The 16,021-nt window shown below is 42.1% G+C and overlaps 1 protein-coding gene across 1 annotated transcript; it reads right to left on the reverse strand.

Moving 5' to 3' along the window:
* Window positions 1-3,625: 3,625 nt before the first annotated feature.
* On the reverse strand, window positions 3,626-15,842 carry LOC310644481 (myelin-associated glycoprotein-like). The gene is made up of 8 exons (XM_083369536.1): window positions 15,488-15,842; window positions 13,900-14,196; window positions 11,953-12,210; window positions 10,232-10,492; window positions 9,301-9,588; window positions 7,787-7,883; window positions 6,815-6,911; window positions 3,626-4,382 (listed from the first exon to the last, which is right to left on the reverse strand). Exons 1-8 carry the CDS (start codon window positions 15,825-15,827, stop codon window positions 4,236-4,238), a joined length of 1,785 nt encoding a protein of 594 aa, XP_083225662.1. The 5' UTR covers window positions 15,828-15,842; the 3' UTR covers window positions 3,626-4,235.
* Window positions 15,843-16,021: the final 179 nt, after the last annotated feature.

Consider the following 16,021-nt stretch of genomic DNA (forward strand, 5'->3'; position numbering starts at 1 on the left):
ATTAACTTTCTCCTGATACCCAAAGGATTCATTTCAGTTTCAAAATACTTAGAAAGCTTATAATCCAAGGCATTTCCTGGTGCAGAAAAATTTCCTTTTGCAAGGCAAAGATAGGAAAGCCTCGGAAAAGAATCCCACGTGCAGATAGAGAGACTTTTTTTTAAAAAAATAAATCTAAATGGCCATCTTACTAGCCTGTTGTTCCTCAGAAGCAATGTAATACAATTCCCCAATCTCCAATCCTGTTTGAAGAGACTCTTACTGGTTGGGGATGATGGCTGTTATAATTCAGCATATTTGATCTAACATTTCCAGGAGTCGGGAGAAACAAGATCTAAAAGTTGGACAAATGCAGGTGTCCTCTAGGCTTGGCTGCCTCCTAAAAAGCAGAAGGCCATCAGATGTAGACTTCTAAATGAGGATGGGATGCAATGGTTGAAACGGTTCAGAACGGTTTCTCCTCAGCCTTAGCAACTCTGAAGATGTGTGGATTCAGGATGCCGGCTGAGGAATTTTGGGAGTTGAAGTCCATGCATCTTAGAATTGCCCAGGTTGAGAAACACTGCCTTAGAGAAAAGATACTTATGAAATATTGTGGTTTATATAAGGATGCATGGTGAAGAAAGGATGAACAGGAGAGATTTTTCTCCTTATCTATAACACTAGAACCACTAGATGCTACTCAAGGACACTTGCTAGCAAAAGAATTAACATTGATCAGAGGACTACAGATGTTATAAAATGCTGCCAGAAGATGTGATCTTAGCCACTAGTTTGTAAGGCGTCCAAAGGATGTGAGACTAACTCTTAGGTCAATGGCCTTTGGCCCTGATGCTGCTTTCAGGCATGGGACAATCTATCTCCACATGCTACTAGGTGACTAGAATCAGCAATGGGAGAGGAGGCCTACCTTGACCTCTTATCCATGGGTTTCCTACATGCATCTGATGGAGTGAGGTGGAATGCTGGCTAGAGAGGCCTAAGCCTGATCCAGCGGGACTATTTTCATGACTGTGGGGTTTAAACCCAGGGATTGGAGGGAGAAAGTCTCCCCCCCCCCAATACTGCTACTTTAAGGAAAGCAACCTTAATCTTTGCTAAAATTGGACTGGTACAAAGGATTTCAAATGCTGAGGATCATTTTTAGATACTTCAGCCTACTCTTGTGTTTGAGAAGCAAATTCACCAGCTTGCAGAGGTCCAAAACTCTGTGGAACAGGTTTGATCAGAAGTGAAGAAGCTTCTCAGCCCGCTCAACAGTTGTTGCTTCAACCACATACCCTAAGGTACTTTGGGGGGCTGCTCTGTCTTACTCACGGGAAGATTGTTAGAGTGTTTTACTTCTATCAGTCTTCAAGATAATACTTCCATCACTAGTACAACTGATCCCTTAGTAAATACCTCACCAATAGAATCCCATCCTGTATGAAATAAGGACCATGCTATTCAATGAGACTTATTCTCAACTGTTGCTCCCGAGCTGCATTCAAAGTGTAGCTACAAGGACAGTGATGGGGAGCTTATTACTATCCAAAATATTATAAAACATCAATTCCCCATCACTTCTGACCGCCGGCTGTCGCAACTAGGGCTAATGGGTATAGTCTTAACTATATGGCGTTCTACAGGTTTCCTCGTCCTTGACCTAATGTGTAATTTTCACTGAGGTCAGCTGAACTGATCCTTGACAAAACTGCCAGATCTTTAGGTCATGTTACTAGATTCCAACTTTTTACCCCTACAAACCCTGACTTCTAATGAAAGGGTGTTTTTTTTTTAAAAAATGTGCTTTTTCAATAAATAGAACCATGCTTTTGCCTGAAACGTTAGGTGTTATTCTTGTTAGGAGATTGGAATTAGCTTGCCCGCTGACAATTATAGCTTTTTGGCTTTTCTTCACAAACACGAATTGGAACACCATCTCATTAAGTCAGTGATGGGGATTCCTTCCCAGCTGGGAATCATGAATTACCAACTTTGACAACTTTTTAAAACAATGATTCAACCGTTGCTTAATCAGCAAAATACAGTATCTTTTTTCTGTACAGTACAAAAACACAGGATATGTGTGTGTTGGAACAGATGGGGATTTGGGAGGAACCTTGATTTAAAAACCAAACTGGAATTTGGTTCTGTAAACATTACTTCAATGCAACAATAGACCTGGGGACTTTCCAAGAAGTAAAAATTTTTCATGAGATTATTTTTAAAAACATGAAAAGCTTCAGATACTTGAAATCCTAGTTGTTTGTCCCTTTTTCACTGACAATTGTTGCTAAGCCACTGATATAAAGAAAGGAATGGGGAAATTAAAAGGAATAATGCTTACTAGATACTTTGACTTCATTGTCTGGCTGATAATGGTCTCTGTTTCTCCAAAAATCATAAAGACTCACCAAAATGCCACCATTTTGAGCAGGTTTTGAATGTTCACAGGCTTTGGAGAACTTAACATGTTCGTGCCTGTAACATATAACAGTCACATTTGGGTGGCTGTTAACCAACCTATTCTCTTATTGTAGTTTTTGGAGAAAGTGTCAAGTTTTCCATTTCTCCTTACCTCAAGTGGCCATCCAATCAATAGTGGTCATAACATCATGGAGGAAGCCATTTAAACATCAAGTTCAACCTCTTACTCAGTGCAGGTTTTTAAATTAAATCCTCCCAAAATGGTTATCTCGCCCCAGCTTGAACACATCAAGTGAAGCGAAGCCCACCATTTATGTAGGTAAAACTGCTTTATGATTGGAAAGCTTTACTATATGACCATGAGGATGAACAGTCAAGGTTTTCAACATAATCATAGGTCTTCAGCAAATAATGAAAGATCCAAGGTATTTCTTCCATAACCTTCCAGTGTCATCAAAACCAATGGGATTCTTGTTGGGTTTAAAACATCAGAGATCAGCCTTCTGTTTTCCTGAGATTGAACAAGCAGAGGAAAGAGAGGATCTTTTGCCCAACAAATTTACTTACTGGAAAGGGCACTTTTTCTCAAAAGGCAAAGCTGCAGACAGAACTGAGTGGATGCTACAGAATACAATATCCAATTGCTCAGCAAAACACACAGCACTTTCATTAGTCATGCTAACAACAACGGGAATGTATCACTGGGGACTATTATGGGGTGCAGAAGGAAACCCTTGATGAAACAGAACATACATTCTATGAAACAGAAGTTAGTTCTCTACTTAACAAATATGCTTAGATCCAATTTTACATTACCTATATCTGGTAAAAATGGCTTGACAATGAATCACAGGTCATTTCCATGCTAGTAATTCATAGCGTCGTCTAGAGTCACCCAACCATTGCTATGTCAAAAGGACAGCATCTGGGCAGGCTTTATATTTCTTCAACCATAGCTAGTTGGTGCACTGAAGATGCTAGAATTCACTAGGTGATTATTTCCAGTCATCTCATCACTTTGTTTCTTTTTAACCTGAAATCTGTGATGCTGGAATCAGAACAGGGTGGTAAATGTCCACTGTCTTATACATGTAGATATAAATGATGCGCCTAAACCATCCCCTGCTTTCTTTTTTATTTTGTTAAAGACAAAGGCGTAAAGTTATTGAGTCATGTGAGCTAGAATTTGATTTCTTTTCCAGCTTGAATCTGGAATGTGAAGTGAATATTGGACAGATAGAGAACCAACTCTACTGCTTATGTTCATCAGCCTTGATAAGAAGGATCAAGGCTCCTGGGTATTGTGGTGAAAACCAATCCATTGACTTCTCATAGAAACCCAACCTCTTTCATGGAACCCCATCAGATGGAGGGATACCTAAGAACACAGCTATTCTGGATTTGTCAATTTGATCCTTATGATTATGACCTGGAATTATGTTCTACTTTGATCGTTTGCTAGCAAATTAGACTAGGTATCCAAGATTTAGGAATTTACCACAGCAGAAGCAGAAAGAGCTGCCCTCTTACCATTCTGTAACTAACTTGTAGGCTGGCCAAAAGGACAAGTGTTTACTTGTGGGGTTTGTGTGTGGGAGAGAGAAGGGGAACCCTAATCCGTATTAGTGTGATCTTCAGTATGAACTCTCCAGGAAATGAAAATCCACCCCATATTTTGGAGTGTGAACATCAGAATATCAAAAACAGTGGATAGTGTGGAGTCCCCTGAGAGATGATGGATGGCCAGCCCAATGATGGTGACGGCTTGGGGTTTCGTTCAACTACTATAGTTCCAGTGGGAAGAAAGGCCGTGGTGAGAAGAAGCCTCACTTGACTCGGATTTCAGCATATTCAGCCAACTCCTCCGTCAGGGTGTACTTGTCCTTGGTGGACAATTTGGTGAAGTCTATGTTGGCATAATCAATCCCCAGGTCCTCACGCTTGTTCAACAGCCGTTTGTCACAGCGCCCATACTGGAAGAGGAGGTGAGCAAACAAACAAGATCAGGTTATTGCTGGTGCCAACTCTCTCCTGTAGTAGAATCAAAAGTGGGCTTCCAGATATTGCTGAGGACACTCCTAGTAGTCCTGGCCATCAGGAATAATGTTAAGGGATGTTAGGAGGTGTAGTTCAGCAACATCTGAGGTGGGGAGACAAGTTGCATATCACTGCAAGACCTGAGATGGTAGAATCAAAGGACAGGATGCTATGTACAATAGACCACAAATGGCAAGCGTCCACTTACATGCAAATATTTAACCAAGATCCACTAATAGATGCAACATACCAGGAAGGCGACGGTGACAGACACTACAGAAACTTGACAAAACTATCGCCCTTTCCCCCCCAAGTAATATCTGAATATTCAGACACGACAAAATATTTGACGCAAACATATTGTCACACAACACATTCAATAGCTGCTTTTGGAACTGCTTATGATCTGTGTGCAGATAGGACAACTGTTAATGCAAGATGAGCCATGTCAAAAAGGGTGATTTTTCAAGTCGGAAATACCCTTAGCCAACATAGAATTTGCCTTCAAATTGCAGACATGGGAAATGCATGCATGCATGCAAAAAAAAATCCAATTGAAGTGATATTCACTGCAAAAACCCTATTTGTACAGCAGAAAAACATGACAAGAAAAATAGCTAGGTTAATGGTTTAACAGACTTAACACATCTATTTTCCTCTGAAAAACATCTCCCTCTCAAAAGTGAAAAAGCAGAGCAGAAAAATCTGGCCGTGCCTTCTTCAGAGATGTTACTACCATATGCCGGGCAGTTTTTTGAACTAAAAATAATAACATGAAAAAGAAATGTGGCCTCCAGTGGCAAAAAAAAAACAGAATAAAAATGAAAGCCATAGACCAGTTTTCATAGAAGTGGGTCTAATATGCTTCAGTCAGTCTTGAGAGGGCAATGCCAAGAGCAAAGATGAGGAGGATTTTTTTTAAAAAAAGAATTATAAGGAAAAAATCAGTTTCTTTTCCACAAGTTGTGATTCTTCCTCTGAATATTCTATTAATTTCTCTCTAGGCTTTGTTTCCAAACTGGATTTTAGAAAAGAGCTTGTTATATATTTCAGTATGTTCTTAGCCTCCTGAAGTTCTTTTTAAAAGATAACGTCTCCTTTGCATCCTGTTTGACTCCTGGTGACTTCATGGGAGTGTCCATGCAGTTGTCACCAGGTTAGAAATGGTTTGTCTCTGTCTTCTTCTGAGGTATTCAACTCTCCAATCAAGCCTACATCGCTGGAATTCCCTGGAGATGTCCCTTCCAAATTCATAATCCAGCCCAACCTTGCTTAGCTTCTTATCCCAGACAAGACATTTAGATTCCTGCCACGAAGGGACATAAAAGCCCATAAAAACATGCATGTATTCTTCATTTATGGTAAAGGAGGAGGAGGCAATGAGAGGATGACAATGTTACACGTGGACAGGGAAGTCCATACTTACTTGGCCAGGTCAGTGGCTTTCCAGGGAGCAGATCTCTTTAGACTATTAGAAAAGGAAGAGTAGTCACGAATGACTCAACAGGAGAAACTTGGACAAACTCCACCCTGCCAAGAAGTGAGTTTGGGGTGCCGTGAAGTATTGCTAATTCAGGGAGAGAGATTGAAACCGTGGGATCTTTGTGGAATAGGTCATGGCCGTGACAGTGATGTAGGGCAGAACGGCCATCTGAGCTTCTTCTCGTGTCTTGTCCTGTCAAGGTCATATTTTGGGTCTGCTCTTGCTTTTTTTTTTATGCTGAAATCAATAGGCCAGCAAACTCCAAGTAAGGAGTTTGGGGCTGCTACCAGGAAGAACCAAGGCACACGGTGGCTCAAGTGGTTGGAATGCTGGGCAGGAGTTTAGCAAGACCACGTTCGAAACCCAAGAGCTGTCATGGGTGAGGGTTAAGCTCTTGTTTAGCTCCTGCTGGGGACACGAAAAGAGCTAAACTGGGCATCCCCAGGACAATGGTGATGTCACCAGCTAATCCTTTCCACAGGAAGCACCTTGGTGCTTCTGACTTGAGTGCAAAAAAACCAGGAAGAAAAAGTAATCCCCTCTCTGACCATATCCAAAACAAAGCATCCTTTGGAAGGGCACTTCCCATGGGTGGATCTAAGGGCAATTGCCTGTACTGTCCCAGAAAAGGCCTAAAGGGGAAAGCATCCATCCTACTTCCCTAAAGAAGCTCTCTGGTTTGCCTCATTCTAAAATACTGAGCTGAGAGGAGTATGTCCTCTCCTTCCAGAAGATGGGAATGGAATCAGCCTATAGGTAGAAGTAAGTTACAGCAGTTGTGGCTAGGCAGCAAAAGAGAGACAGAGGAGAGATTGTGTGAGAGAGGTTGTGTGTATTGCAGGGAGGGGACCCACCAACGCAATCCTACAAAAAGCAACTTCGTACCTCTGATTTTTCCAGATTGCCTGGAGTCCTGTAGTCTCCGCTGTACACAACAGGAGGGTTTTCTGTTTGCCCAAAGCCAGGATTTTCATTGTTTTTTCTGGGGAAATGCGAATAATTACAATAACAATATCAACTGCCCCAATAACGTAAGACTTAGAACAACATAAAACAGGTAGTCCTCAATTTATAACTGGTTGCTTAGTGACTGCTTGAAGCTAAACGGGATCTACAATTCAGATTCAAAGTTCTGACATTTGACGCGTGCATTTATGACAGTTTGCAGTATCCTGTGTCACACGACTGTGATTTATGATGTTTGTGCTGGAAAACCAGTATTTACTTCCAGTTTCTGGCAAAAAAACCCTTCCAACAGCAAACAGCGTGTTCACTTTATGACTGCCCTGAAAAAGGGCAAAAGTTGGATGCAGTCACAAAGTGACCCACTTTATGACTGCTACAACTTACTTTTGAAATTGGGGTGGGGGTCAGTTACAATTGTAAGTTGAGTTTCTGAATCAGCTTGTCTGGAAATTAATATGGGCTCCTCATTAAGGATAAGCTTACATATATGCATCGCTTTGAACTTTGATTCGGATAATACACCAAAATATAGTTAAAGAAGCATTAACTATGGCTTAATGCAGTGTTTTACAATCTTGGCAACTTGAAGATATGTAGACTTCAACTCCCAGAATTTCCCAGCCAGCTTCAGTTCCATTCTGGGAGTTGTCAAGTTGCCAAATTGAACAACACTGGTTTACTGCAAAGCTGACCAATGATGGCTGTGTATACTGTGGATTTTAAGACACCCCCCCCCCCTTGATTCAGTGTGCTCACAAATCCTGATTGGTGATCTACTACCTTGGAAACCCTGCTCTGTGTTTGCATCTCAGAGTCATAAGAAAAACCATTTTCAGTTGTGGATAAACCAAAGGAATTTGGGTTTAGATTTTTCTTCTCCCCAAAACTTACTTTTTTCTGGCCTGGCTGACATAGCACACCACAGCTATGAGTATGGCAAAGGCCACAACCGCTCCCACTGGTCCAACCTTTGCCCACATCAGACTGTCTGGAAGAAAGGAAGGTACGGGTCAACAGAAAGTTTTGAAAGTGAATGCAAAGAGAAACCATATAAAGAGACAAGATGATAGTAGAACGTAAACCAGGAATATGGGATCAAAGGTCAGTTCATACATGGCACCAATACCAGTTTGTTTTAATGGTGGTTGTTGAGTAAACCTCAGCTGGATTTGCAGGGCATGTTACACAGATCTCACTGTTGCAAAAAACAAGGGATCAATGGAATCACTGGATCTCCTGCACAAAAAAGAGGAGGTCAGGAAATGGGAATTAGAAGAGGCTCAAAAGGATTTTTAATACAGGTAGCCCTTGCTTAACAACTAGTTATTTAACAACTGTTCAAAGCTATGAGAGAAAAAGCTACTCATGACTCATCTTTGAAGCTGCACCCTCCCCTACAGTCACATGATCACTGTCAAAAATGAAACGTTGATACCTATATGCCTCTTTGTTTCAAGTAAGTGCTTTAGAATTGATTAGATGGAGAAACAAAACCTCTATAGCAAGTGTGGAGAGGAAGCAGATGGTTCCCATAACAAAGTGAAATTGTTTACATGGACTACGTGAGAGAGTGGGGGTTTGGCCAGAGAAATTATTGTTTAATTCTATGAACTCATGTCTGGGAACCTCAGAGTTAGTTTTGCTTCAACATTACCATGCCATGTATTCAATAAACAGTAAGATTTTTGTAAAGGAATGAACCTGGAGTTTTATTTGGATTCTCGAGCTGGATGTTGACAATCGTATTTTGGTGCTTGGCAGCAACTAGCTCACATTTTTGTCTGGTTGCAGTGTCCTGCAATCACATGACTGATCTGCATTTTTTTTGTGGGGGAATTTTCTATACCTCCTGCCTGTCCCACTCTGCTAGCCAGTATGGTATATAATGAAAATATTTTTTGCTTGCAATTTAATGGTGATAGTTTAGGTTCTTTGGAATCAGAGATAACCAAGTTTGGTCTCTCACCTATAGGTGAAAGCCCAGCTGATAGAAAACTTCTAACACATAATCTTTTGATTGTTTATTTGCCAGGCTAAAGTTGGCCAATTTGTTGAACTTCTTTTCAACACTTTGCCTTCTAACACTAGGTTTAATTCATATTCCTGTCCAGAGGGAGACGGCAAGGTAAGCAAAAGTTGTGGTTCTTTGTAGTAGTCATTGCCTTCTCACTTGAAGAGGGCAACTGAATAGGAAAGAGACCCAGCCAGGGGGAGACCCAGCAAGATCAGGGGGGTGCTGGCTTTGCAGTGGGCCAATATTGGTGTGTGAGCCTTGGCAGACAACTAATAAGGCTGGCCCTTGATGACAGCCCTGGGGAGGCTGACCTAGAGGCCCATATGGCCCAATAGATTGAGGAAGAGCACCAGAGGGATCAGAGGAGATGTTTGCCTGCAGGGACTCTCACTGGAGTGATGGAACTGGAGTTGCTGGTTCTTGATGCCGTAGAGATTCCTGGCAGAGCAGACTATGTAGAGCTGAGAGTCCACCTCCCTCTGAACAGTCAGGATGCTGGTGACAACGTAGCCTGTTTTCTGGGAGTACACAAACTCCCGGTCAGTCTCATTGACCGTCACATTGCGAGTGGGCAACTCAAAGGTGATTATAGCTTCTGGGTTGGCTTTGGCCGCACAGACGCATTTCACTGTATCCCGAGCAGCAGTGCACTTGGAGTCCGGAAGAATACGGGGAGCAACTGTGGAGAAAAAGAAGAGGCTGAAGTGCAATCACAGGATGAACTAATAGCAATAGACTTATATATCACTTGATAGTGCTTTACAGCACTCTCTAAGTGGTTTACAAATGTCCACATATTGTCCCCGACAATCTGGGTCCTCATTTTACTGACCTCGGAAGGCTGGAAGGCTGAGTCAACCTTGAGCTGGTCAGGATCGAACTCCTGACAGTGAGCAGAGTTAGCCTACAATACTGCATTCTAATCACTGTGTCATCACGGCTCTTAAGAGCTTTCTTGGACTACAGAAGTCCTCTGTATGGAAACCCCTCTATTTATGCAAAGGCATATGACAGAACAATGGGTTGGTCCACATTCTTTGGATGTACACTTCCAACGAATACATCAGGGAAAAGAGAATAAATGGGGAGAGGCATTGCTCCAGGTCCACAATAATGCAGAGGAGAAATTAGCTAGTCCCTCATCTCCAGCTTTATCTAAATTTACTGCCAACAGTTCCCCAAAGCTTTAAGAAAGGATCTTTCATTGGAAATAACAGAGCTCATAGCTGCATTCAAAGTGCATGATCCAGCAGCACACACTACCCAATCCCAAAATATGCTTGAGGTCTTGAGGTCTCTCAGGGCACAAGGCCAGTGCTTACATTCAACGGTGAGATTGAAAGCAGTGCTGCTCTGGCCAAACTGGTTCTCTGCTGTGCACCAGTATTCACCGTCATCTTCGTGCGACACGGATTCAAACTCCAACTCCACGTGGTTTCGGTAGATCCCCGTAGCTAATGCCTTCTTGTCTTTGAAGATGGTGATCGTTGGCTCAGGGCTGCTCTGCGAGCTGCAGAAAATAGTTACAGGCTCTCCCTCAATGGCCACCATTGATCCATTGACTACTGGTTTCCACGGAGCATCTGCAGGGATACAAGTCAGGAAGAATATGCTTCTTTTTTTTTTTACCAAAACATGGTACAAATGGTCACCCTAACTAAGAGCAGATTCCTCATCCCAGAATGGTTCAAAAGATGTTCTTTCAAAGATTTAAGCAATGTTGAAACTCCTTCAAATTTAGCAATATCAGAGTCGAGTACAGTAGGGTACGGTAAAGGTAAAGGTTCCCCCGCACATGTATGCTAGTCGTTTCCGACTCTAGGGGCCGGTGCTCATCTCCGTTTCAAAGCCGAAGAGCCAGCACTTGTCCGAGGACGTCTCCGTGGTCATGTGGCTGGCATGACTAGACGCCAAAGGCGCACGGAACACTGTTACCTTCCCACCGTAGTGGTCCCTATTTTTCCACTTGCGTTTTTACGTGCTTTCGAACTGCTAGGTTGGCAGAAGCTGGGACGAGTAACAGGCGCTCACTCTGTTACGCGGCACTCGGGATTCGACCCGCCAAACTGCCGACCTTCTGATCAACAAGCTCAGCGTCCTAACCCACTGAGCCACCGCGTCCCTAGGGTAGGGTAGGGTAGAACAGAATAGAGCTGGAAGGGACCTTGGAGGTCTTCTAGTCCAGCCCCCTGCTCAAGCAGGAGAACCTATACCATTTCAGACAAGTGACTGTCTAGTCTCTTCTTGAAAACCTCCAGTGATAGGTACTGTATGGATAGCCAATGGTCTGTGGCTAACATGTGGCCTCTAAATCTTTTTCTCTGGTCTCCAGAAAAAAAATCTTTTTCTCATACTTTGCTATTAGTTAATTGTTGAGGTCACTTTGCTGTGATTCCTGCATTTCCCAGGGTTTCTGAGCATGTAAAGATGATCGCTACTCAGTTTCAATATGTTTTGTACAGATAAATGAAAACAGTGGTGGCATGGAAATATCCAGAGTACATGTGGATGTAATTCTCTAATTCATTGCTTCTCAACTTTGGCAGCATGCTGGCTAGGGAATTCTGGGAAACAAAGTATACCCATCCTCAAGTTTCTGGTTGAGAAATTCTGCTGTAATTACAAACACACACATGCACACACTAAAGTCCTCATGCTATGCTTTTGATAGTCTTAATGCATTTTTTTTACTTAAAAAAAGACAAATTAAAAGGAGCTGAAAAAATATATATCCAGCTCTGTAATATTCCAGGGTTGAGAGCACAACTTTATCCTTCCATTTTTATTTTTTACATTTTAAACTTTAAAATGTATCCAAGATACTGGCAGCGAGCATAACCTGGAACCCATTCAAGCTACTCAAAAGTCTACAAATTTTAAAGGACGTCATAAAAACTTTGGGTAGCGTGAATGGATTCCAGGTTCTGCTCGCTGTCAGAGTTGTTGGATATGAGATGGGCAGCAAATAAATTTTATAAATAAATAAAAGTAGGCTTTATCCAAGAATGGGGATTCCATTCCACAGCCCTAGATTAGCACTCACACAGCACAGACATGGCAAGGGAGTGGTTGTCTTTGCCATAAATGTTCTCTGCCGCACAAGTGTAGATGCCGTCCTGCAGGTGTGTTACATTGTCGAGGTAGAGGGTGAGGTTCCCAGCTAAGTCCTCGTGGAGAATTTCATCTTCTCGGAGCCAGGTAATCATGGCTATGGGGCTGCTGTCCACAATGCACATCAAGAACACGTGAGCACCGTGTAGGACTTCTACGGAGGAGTTCACTTGCAGGATACGGGGTGGATCTGCAAAGGACAGATAAAGAGATCGGCTTTGGGCGCATATCCAGTTTTCTTTCTGCAGCAGACAAAGGTAGTAAGAAAGGGATCTGCCGAGTATGGTCAAAAAAATTCAGGATGGCAAACCCATTAGGGCAACCAAAACTGTTTTTGTTGTTGTGTTTTATGGGCATTGCATCATCATCATCATCATGAGTGCTGTGGTGGTGCCGTGGTTAGAATCCAATATCGCAGGCTAACTCAGCTCACTGTTAGGAGTTCGATCCTGACTGGCTCAAGGTTGACTCAGACTTCCATCCTTCCGAGGTCAGTAAAATGACCCAGATTGTTGGGAGCAATGGGCTGAGAGGGCTGTAAAAGCACTATGAAGCGGTATATAAGTTTAAGTGCTATTGCTATCTTGACTTTCTTGCTCACGGTCCAATTAGTACTTTTCCCCCTTTGTTCCCTATGTGAACAAAAGCAGAATTTGAGCAAATTTATTCCATTAAATGATGAGATTGCAAGGCCTTTAAGAAGGTGGATAGCTGTCTAATTTAAAAAAAAGTACTTTTATGTTTGTGTGTAACGTTTCCCTGGCTACATTAGCTTTTTTGTTTGTATATGAACTAAAAGCAGATTCAGAATTTAAGAGGGAAAAATGACAAGTGGGTGAGAAGCTGTTAGCACTCTGGGTCATTTTTCACTTAAAATCATATATTCCCAGTTACTTGTATTTGCATGGAAGAGAAAGTGACATTGATTAGAGATGAAGGAAGTCTCATGAGAAATGAAATATGCGCGTTTGAGGAATGTGACTTGCAAAGCAGATCATCTTTGACAATAAAAAAAGGAAAAAAGAATACATTAAAATTAAATCAGGAACAAAAAAAAATGCTTTTCACATGGCACAGGCGCCAGGAATCCATTAATTACCACACAATTAAGTGCTAAATTAACTGCTAATCTCTCCCACCCATGCAGAATAGGAAGCAATTTTCTGGGACAGAAGCTTGAGCCATCTTAATTGAAATTATGGACTTTTACATTAGAAAACAGGGCTTTCTTTCACCATAGTTATTTTGTGAAAGACAGAATTGTATCTTGATGTTGGGCATTTCCCGATACTACAAATAGTCCTTGACTTATGATCACAGTTGAGACCAAATTTCCGTTGCTAAGCAAGACTTGTTAAGTGAGTTGTGCCCTGTTTTATGACCTTTCTTGCCATAGTTGTTAAGTGAATCACTGCGATTATTAAGCTAGTAACATGGTTAAGTGAATCTAATTTCCCCACTGACTTTGTCAGAAAGTCGCAAAAGGTGATCACATGACCCCGGGACCCTGCAACCATCATAAATACATGCCTGTTGCCAAGCATCTGAATTTTGGTCATGTGACCCTGGGGATGCTTTTAAGTGTGAAAAACAGTCGTAAGTCTTTTTTTTCAGTGCCACTGCAACTTCGAACGATCACTAAACCAATTTGTTGTAAGTCAAGGACTATCTGTTTAATAATTTATTACATGTTGAGCCGCGGTTCTAGTTCTGCTTTTAAATGGTTGCAGAAAAGCAACATCACGTCAGGATGTATCATAGTATGGAGGTAATTAAAGAGCCCGAGTCCATCAAGTCTTGTGGCAGAAGTCCTCCAGCGTTCTCCAAGATTAAGATGGCAAACTGCCTTAAAAGTGCTCCTTATCAACGTCCAACTCACATTTGACATCCAGTGTCGAGAAGCCCTCAAACTCAAAAGTGGTGTTGGGGTAGCTGACTTTGCAGCCCACCTCATGGCCGTGGTTCTCACGCAGTGGTAGGAACTTAAGGATGGAGATTAGCGACCAAGTGCCACCTTCTTCCTCTATTTGTGCATAGACTGAATGTTCAGCCAAATTCTCATAGTTTATCCACGTGATGACAGGTTTCATGTCTGGACAATTGTCAGGCACCTCACAGCGCAGCTCTGCTTCTGAACCCTCCACTACTTCTGGAGGATTCACAACGGTGGGCTTGTCTATGGAGTAGAAAGAGACAGAGAACATGTAGAAAACGGAATCTCCCCCACTCCTATCTTTTCCTCCAATTTAGAGGGTACTAGTCAAACCGGTTGGATCATCCTTTAAGAGAAAGGTAATGCATTCCGATATGACCAGAATGAGTGTTACATTTTAGGCTATTTTTTTTTTTAACCCAAAGCTTGGATAGTCCTGTGAGCATCTAGAAGAATATGTATCATAAATAGAAAAATAACTGTGGCAGCAAGCTTCAATAATAAGTCAATATTTACTTACCTAAACAAATAAACAGAATGACCAAGGGAAGATTAAGAAAGCAGTGGGAGTGACTTTTGACTTCCTGCCAGCTTCCCCATTGACTTTGCTTGTGGGAAGCTGACACAGAGTGATGAAAATCACGATTACGTAACTCTGGTGACACTGCAATGGCTGTGACTTTATGAATAAAACTGATCATCGTGGGAATTTTAGTCCCACAGAAGTAATGAGTCACAGACGTTTTACACATTCTTTAAGTTAGCCAATTTTGAATAGCTTGATTAAAAAATGGTTGCAGCAAAGTGCGAAGTTTGGACTAACCTTAGGGTACATGTAGACAAACGGATAAATACAATGAGAGTTTTAACAGTATTTAGTAGTAGTAACTGCCATTACATCAAATTCACACACTAGGAACTGATACTGTAGTGTTAGAGGAACTCTGGATATATCAAAGATTAGCTTCTTTGGAGAATACTAAAAATAATCCTTATGAGCTCAGATTGCCCCATTGTGGAGAAGGATCTATCAAGTCCAGCTACTGTTACTGTACCCCTTCTCTAAGGAGATAAGGATCATTGTATAACTCTAGCAAAATACCTCAGCAGTTTTGATTTATTTTATCTATTTATTCTTACAGACTAGTTTCTTGAATGCAGATAGCTAGTTGAATTGTTTCTATTTGAGATTGCAAACTCAAACAAAATGATGTATCATCATTTTATATTGTATGTATGCTGGGAGCTTATGCACCGGAGACAAAATCCTTGTGTGTCCAATCATCACACTTAGCCAATAAACAGTTCCCTTCCCTTCCCTTCCCTTCCCTTCCCTTCCCTTCCCTTCCCTTCCCTTCCCTTCCCTTCCATTCCATTCCATTCCATTCCATTCCATTCTCTCTATGGAAGGCTTCTACATCCCTTAATTGCTGCTGATTCTCATACTGTATGAAAGAGCTCACCAGCTTAGACTCAACCCTGTCAAAGCAAGAGTTAGAACTGGTGTTTCCCACTAGCATTGCCTGATACTCACTGATGACCTCAAGGTTGCAGTGCTCTGGATAGGTATATTGATTGTAGCCACCGAGGTCTCCTCGAAAGTAATACTTCCCTGTGAATTCAGGGCTGAGACGGGAGATCTGCAGGGTGCAGTTGCGGAAATTTAGCTCTCCCAGCAGTCTACTGCGTCCAGCGTAGCTTTCATGGACAATGTTGGTGCGGGATTTATAAACCACTGGGGGATAATTCTTGGGGTATGGGCTGTTGTAGTACCAGATGCCATGGATGGTTGCTGGACGTAGCTCTTCTGGGTAGTTGAAGCGACAGGGGATAACCACACAGGTGCCCTCAAAGGCAGTGATGTGTTCGGGCATCCAGGCGCTCCACGGTCCTGCCAAGACCCCTTTGCAAAGGAGGCAGAAGAGAGTCACAGTGAATGAGATAGAAAAACATACGGTTGCTGAATGACTGCCTGCTTCATGGCTGATCTTGAGTTTTCTCATTATCTGCTGTGACCATTCTCTCTCCATGTTTGCTCCAGGTGGCACCAGTCACCCACTTGGCAGTT

The sequence above is a fragment of the Vipera ursinii genome, assembly GCF_947247035.1.
Source record: "Vipera ursinii genome assembly, chromosome: 9".
NCBI classification, from domain to species: domain Eukaryota; kingdom Metazoa; phylum Chordata; class Lepidosauria; order Squamata; family Viperidae; genus Vipera; species Vipera ursinii.

What these genes read in the sequence shown, in the direction of transcription:
- LOC310644481 (XM_083369536.1), bottom strand. Translation starts at nt 15,827, where the DNA reads ATGCCCGAACACATCACTGCCTTTGAGGGCACCTGTGTGGTTATCCCC. An exon ending in CTCGACACTGGATGTCAAAT is followed by an intron (nt 12,211 to 13,899) that starts GTGAGTTGGACG and finishes TGTCCTTTGCAG; the next exon opens with ATCCACCCCGTATCCTGCAA. An exon ending in TTTCAATCTCACCGTTGAAT is followed by an intron (nt 9,589 to 10,231) that starts GTAAGCACTGGC and finishes TTTTCTCCACAG; the next exon opens with TTGCTCCCCGTATTCTTCCG.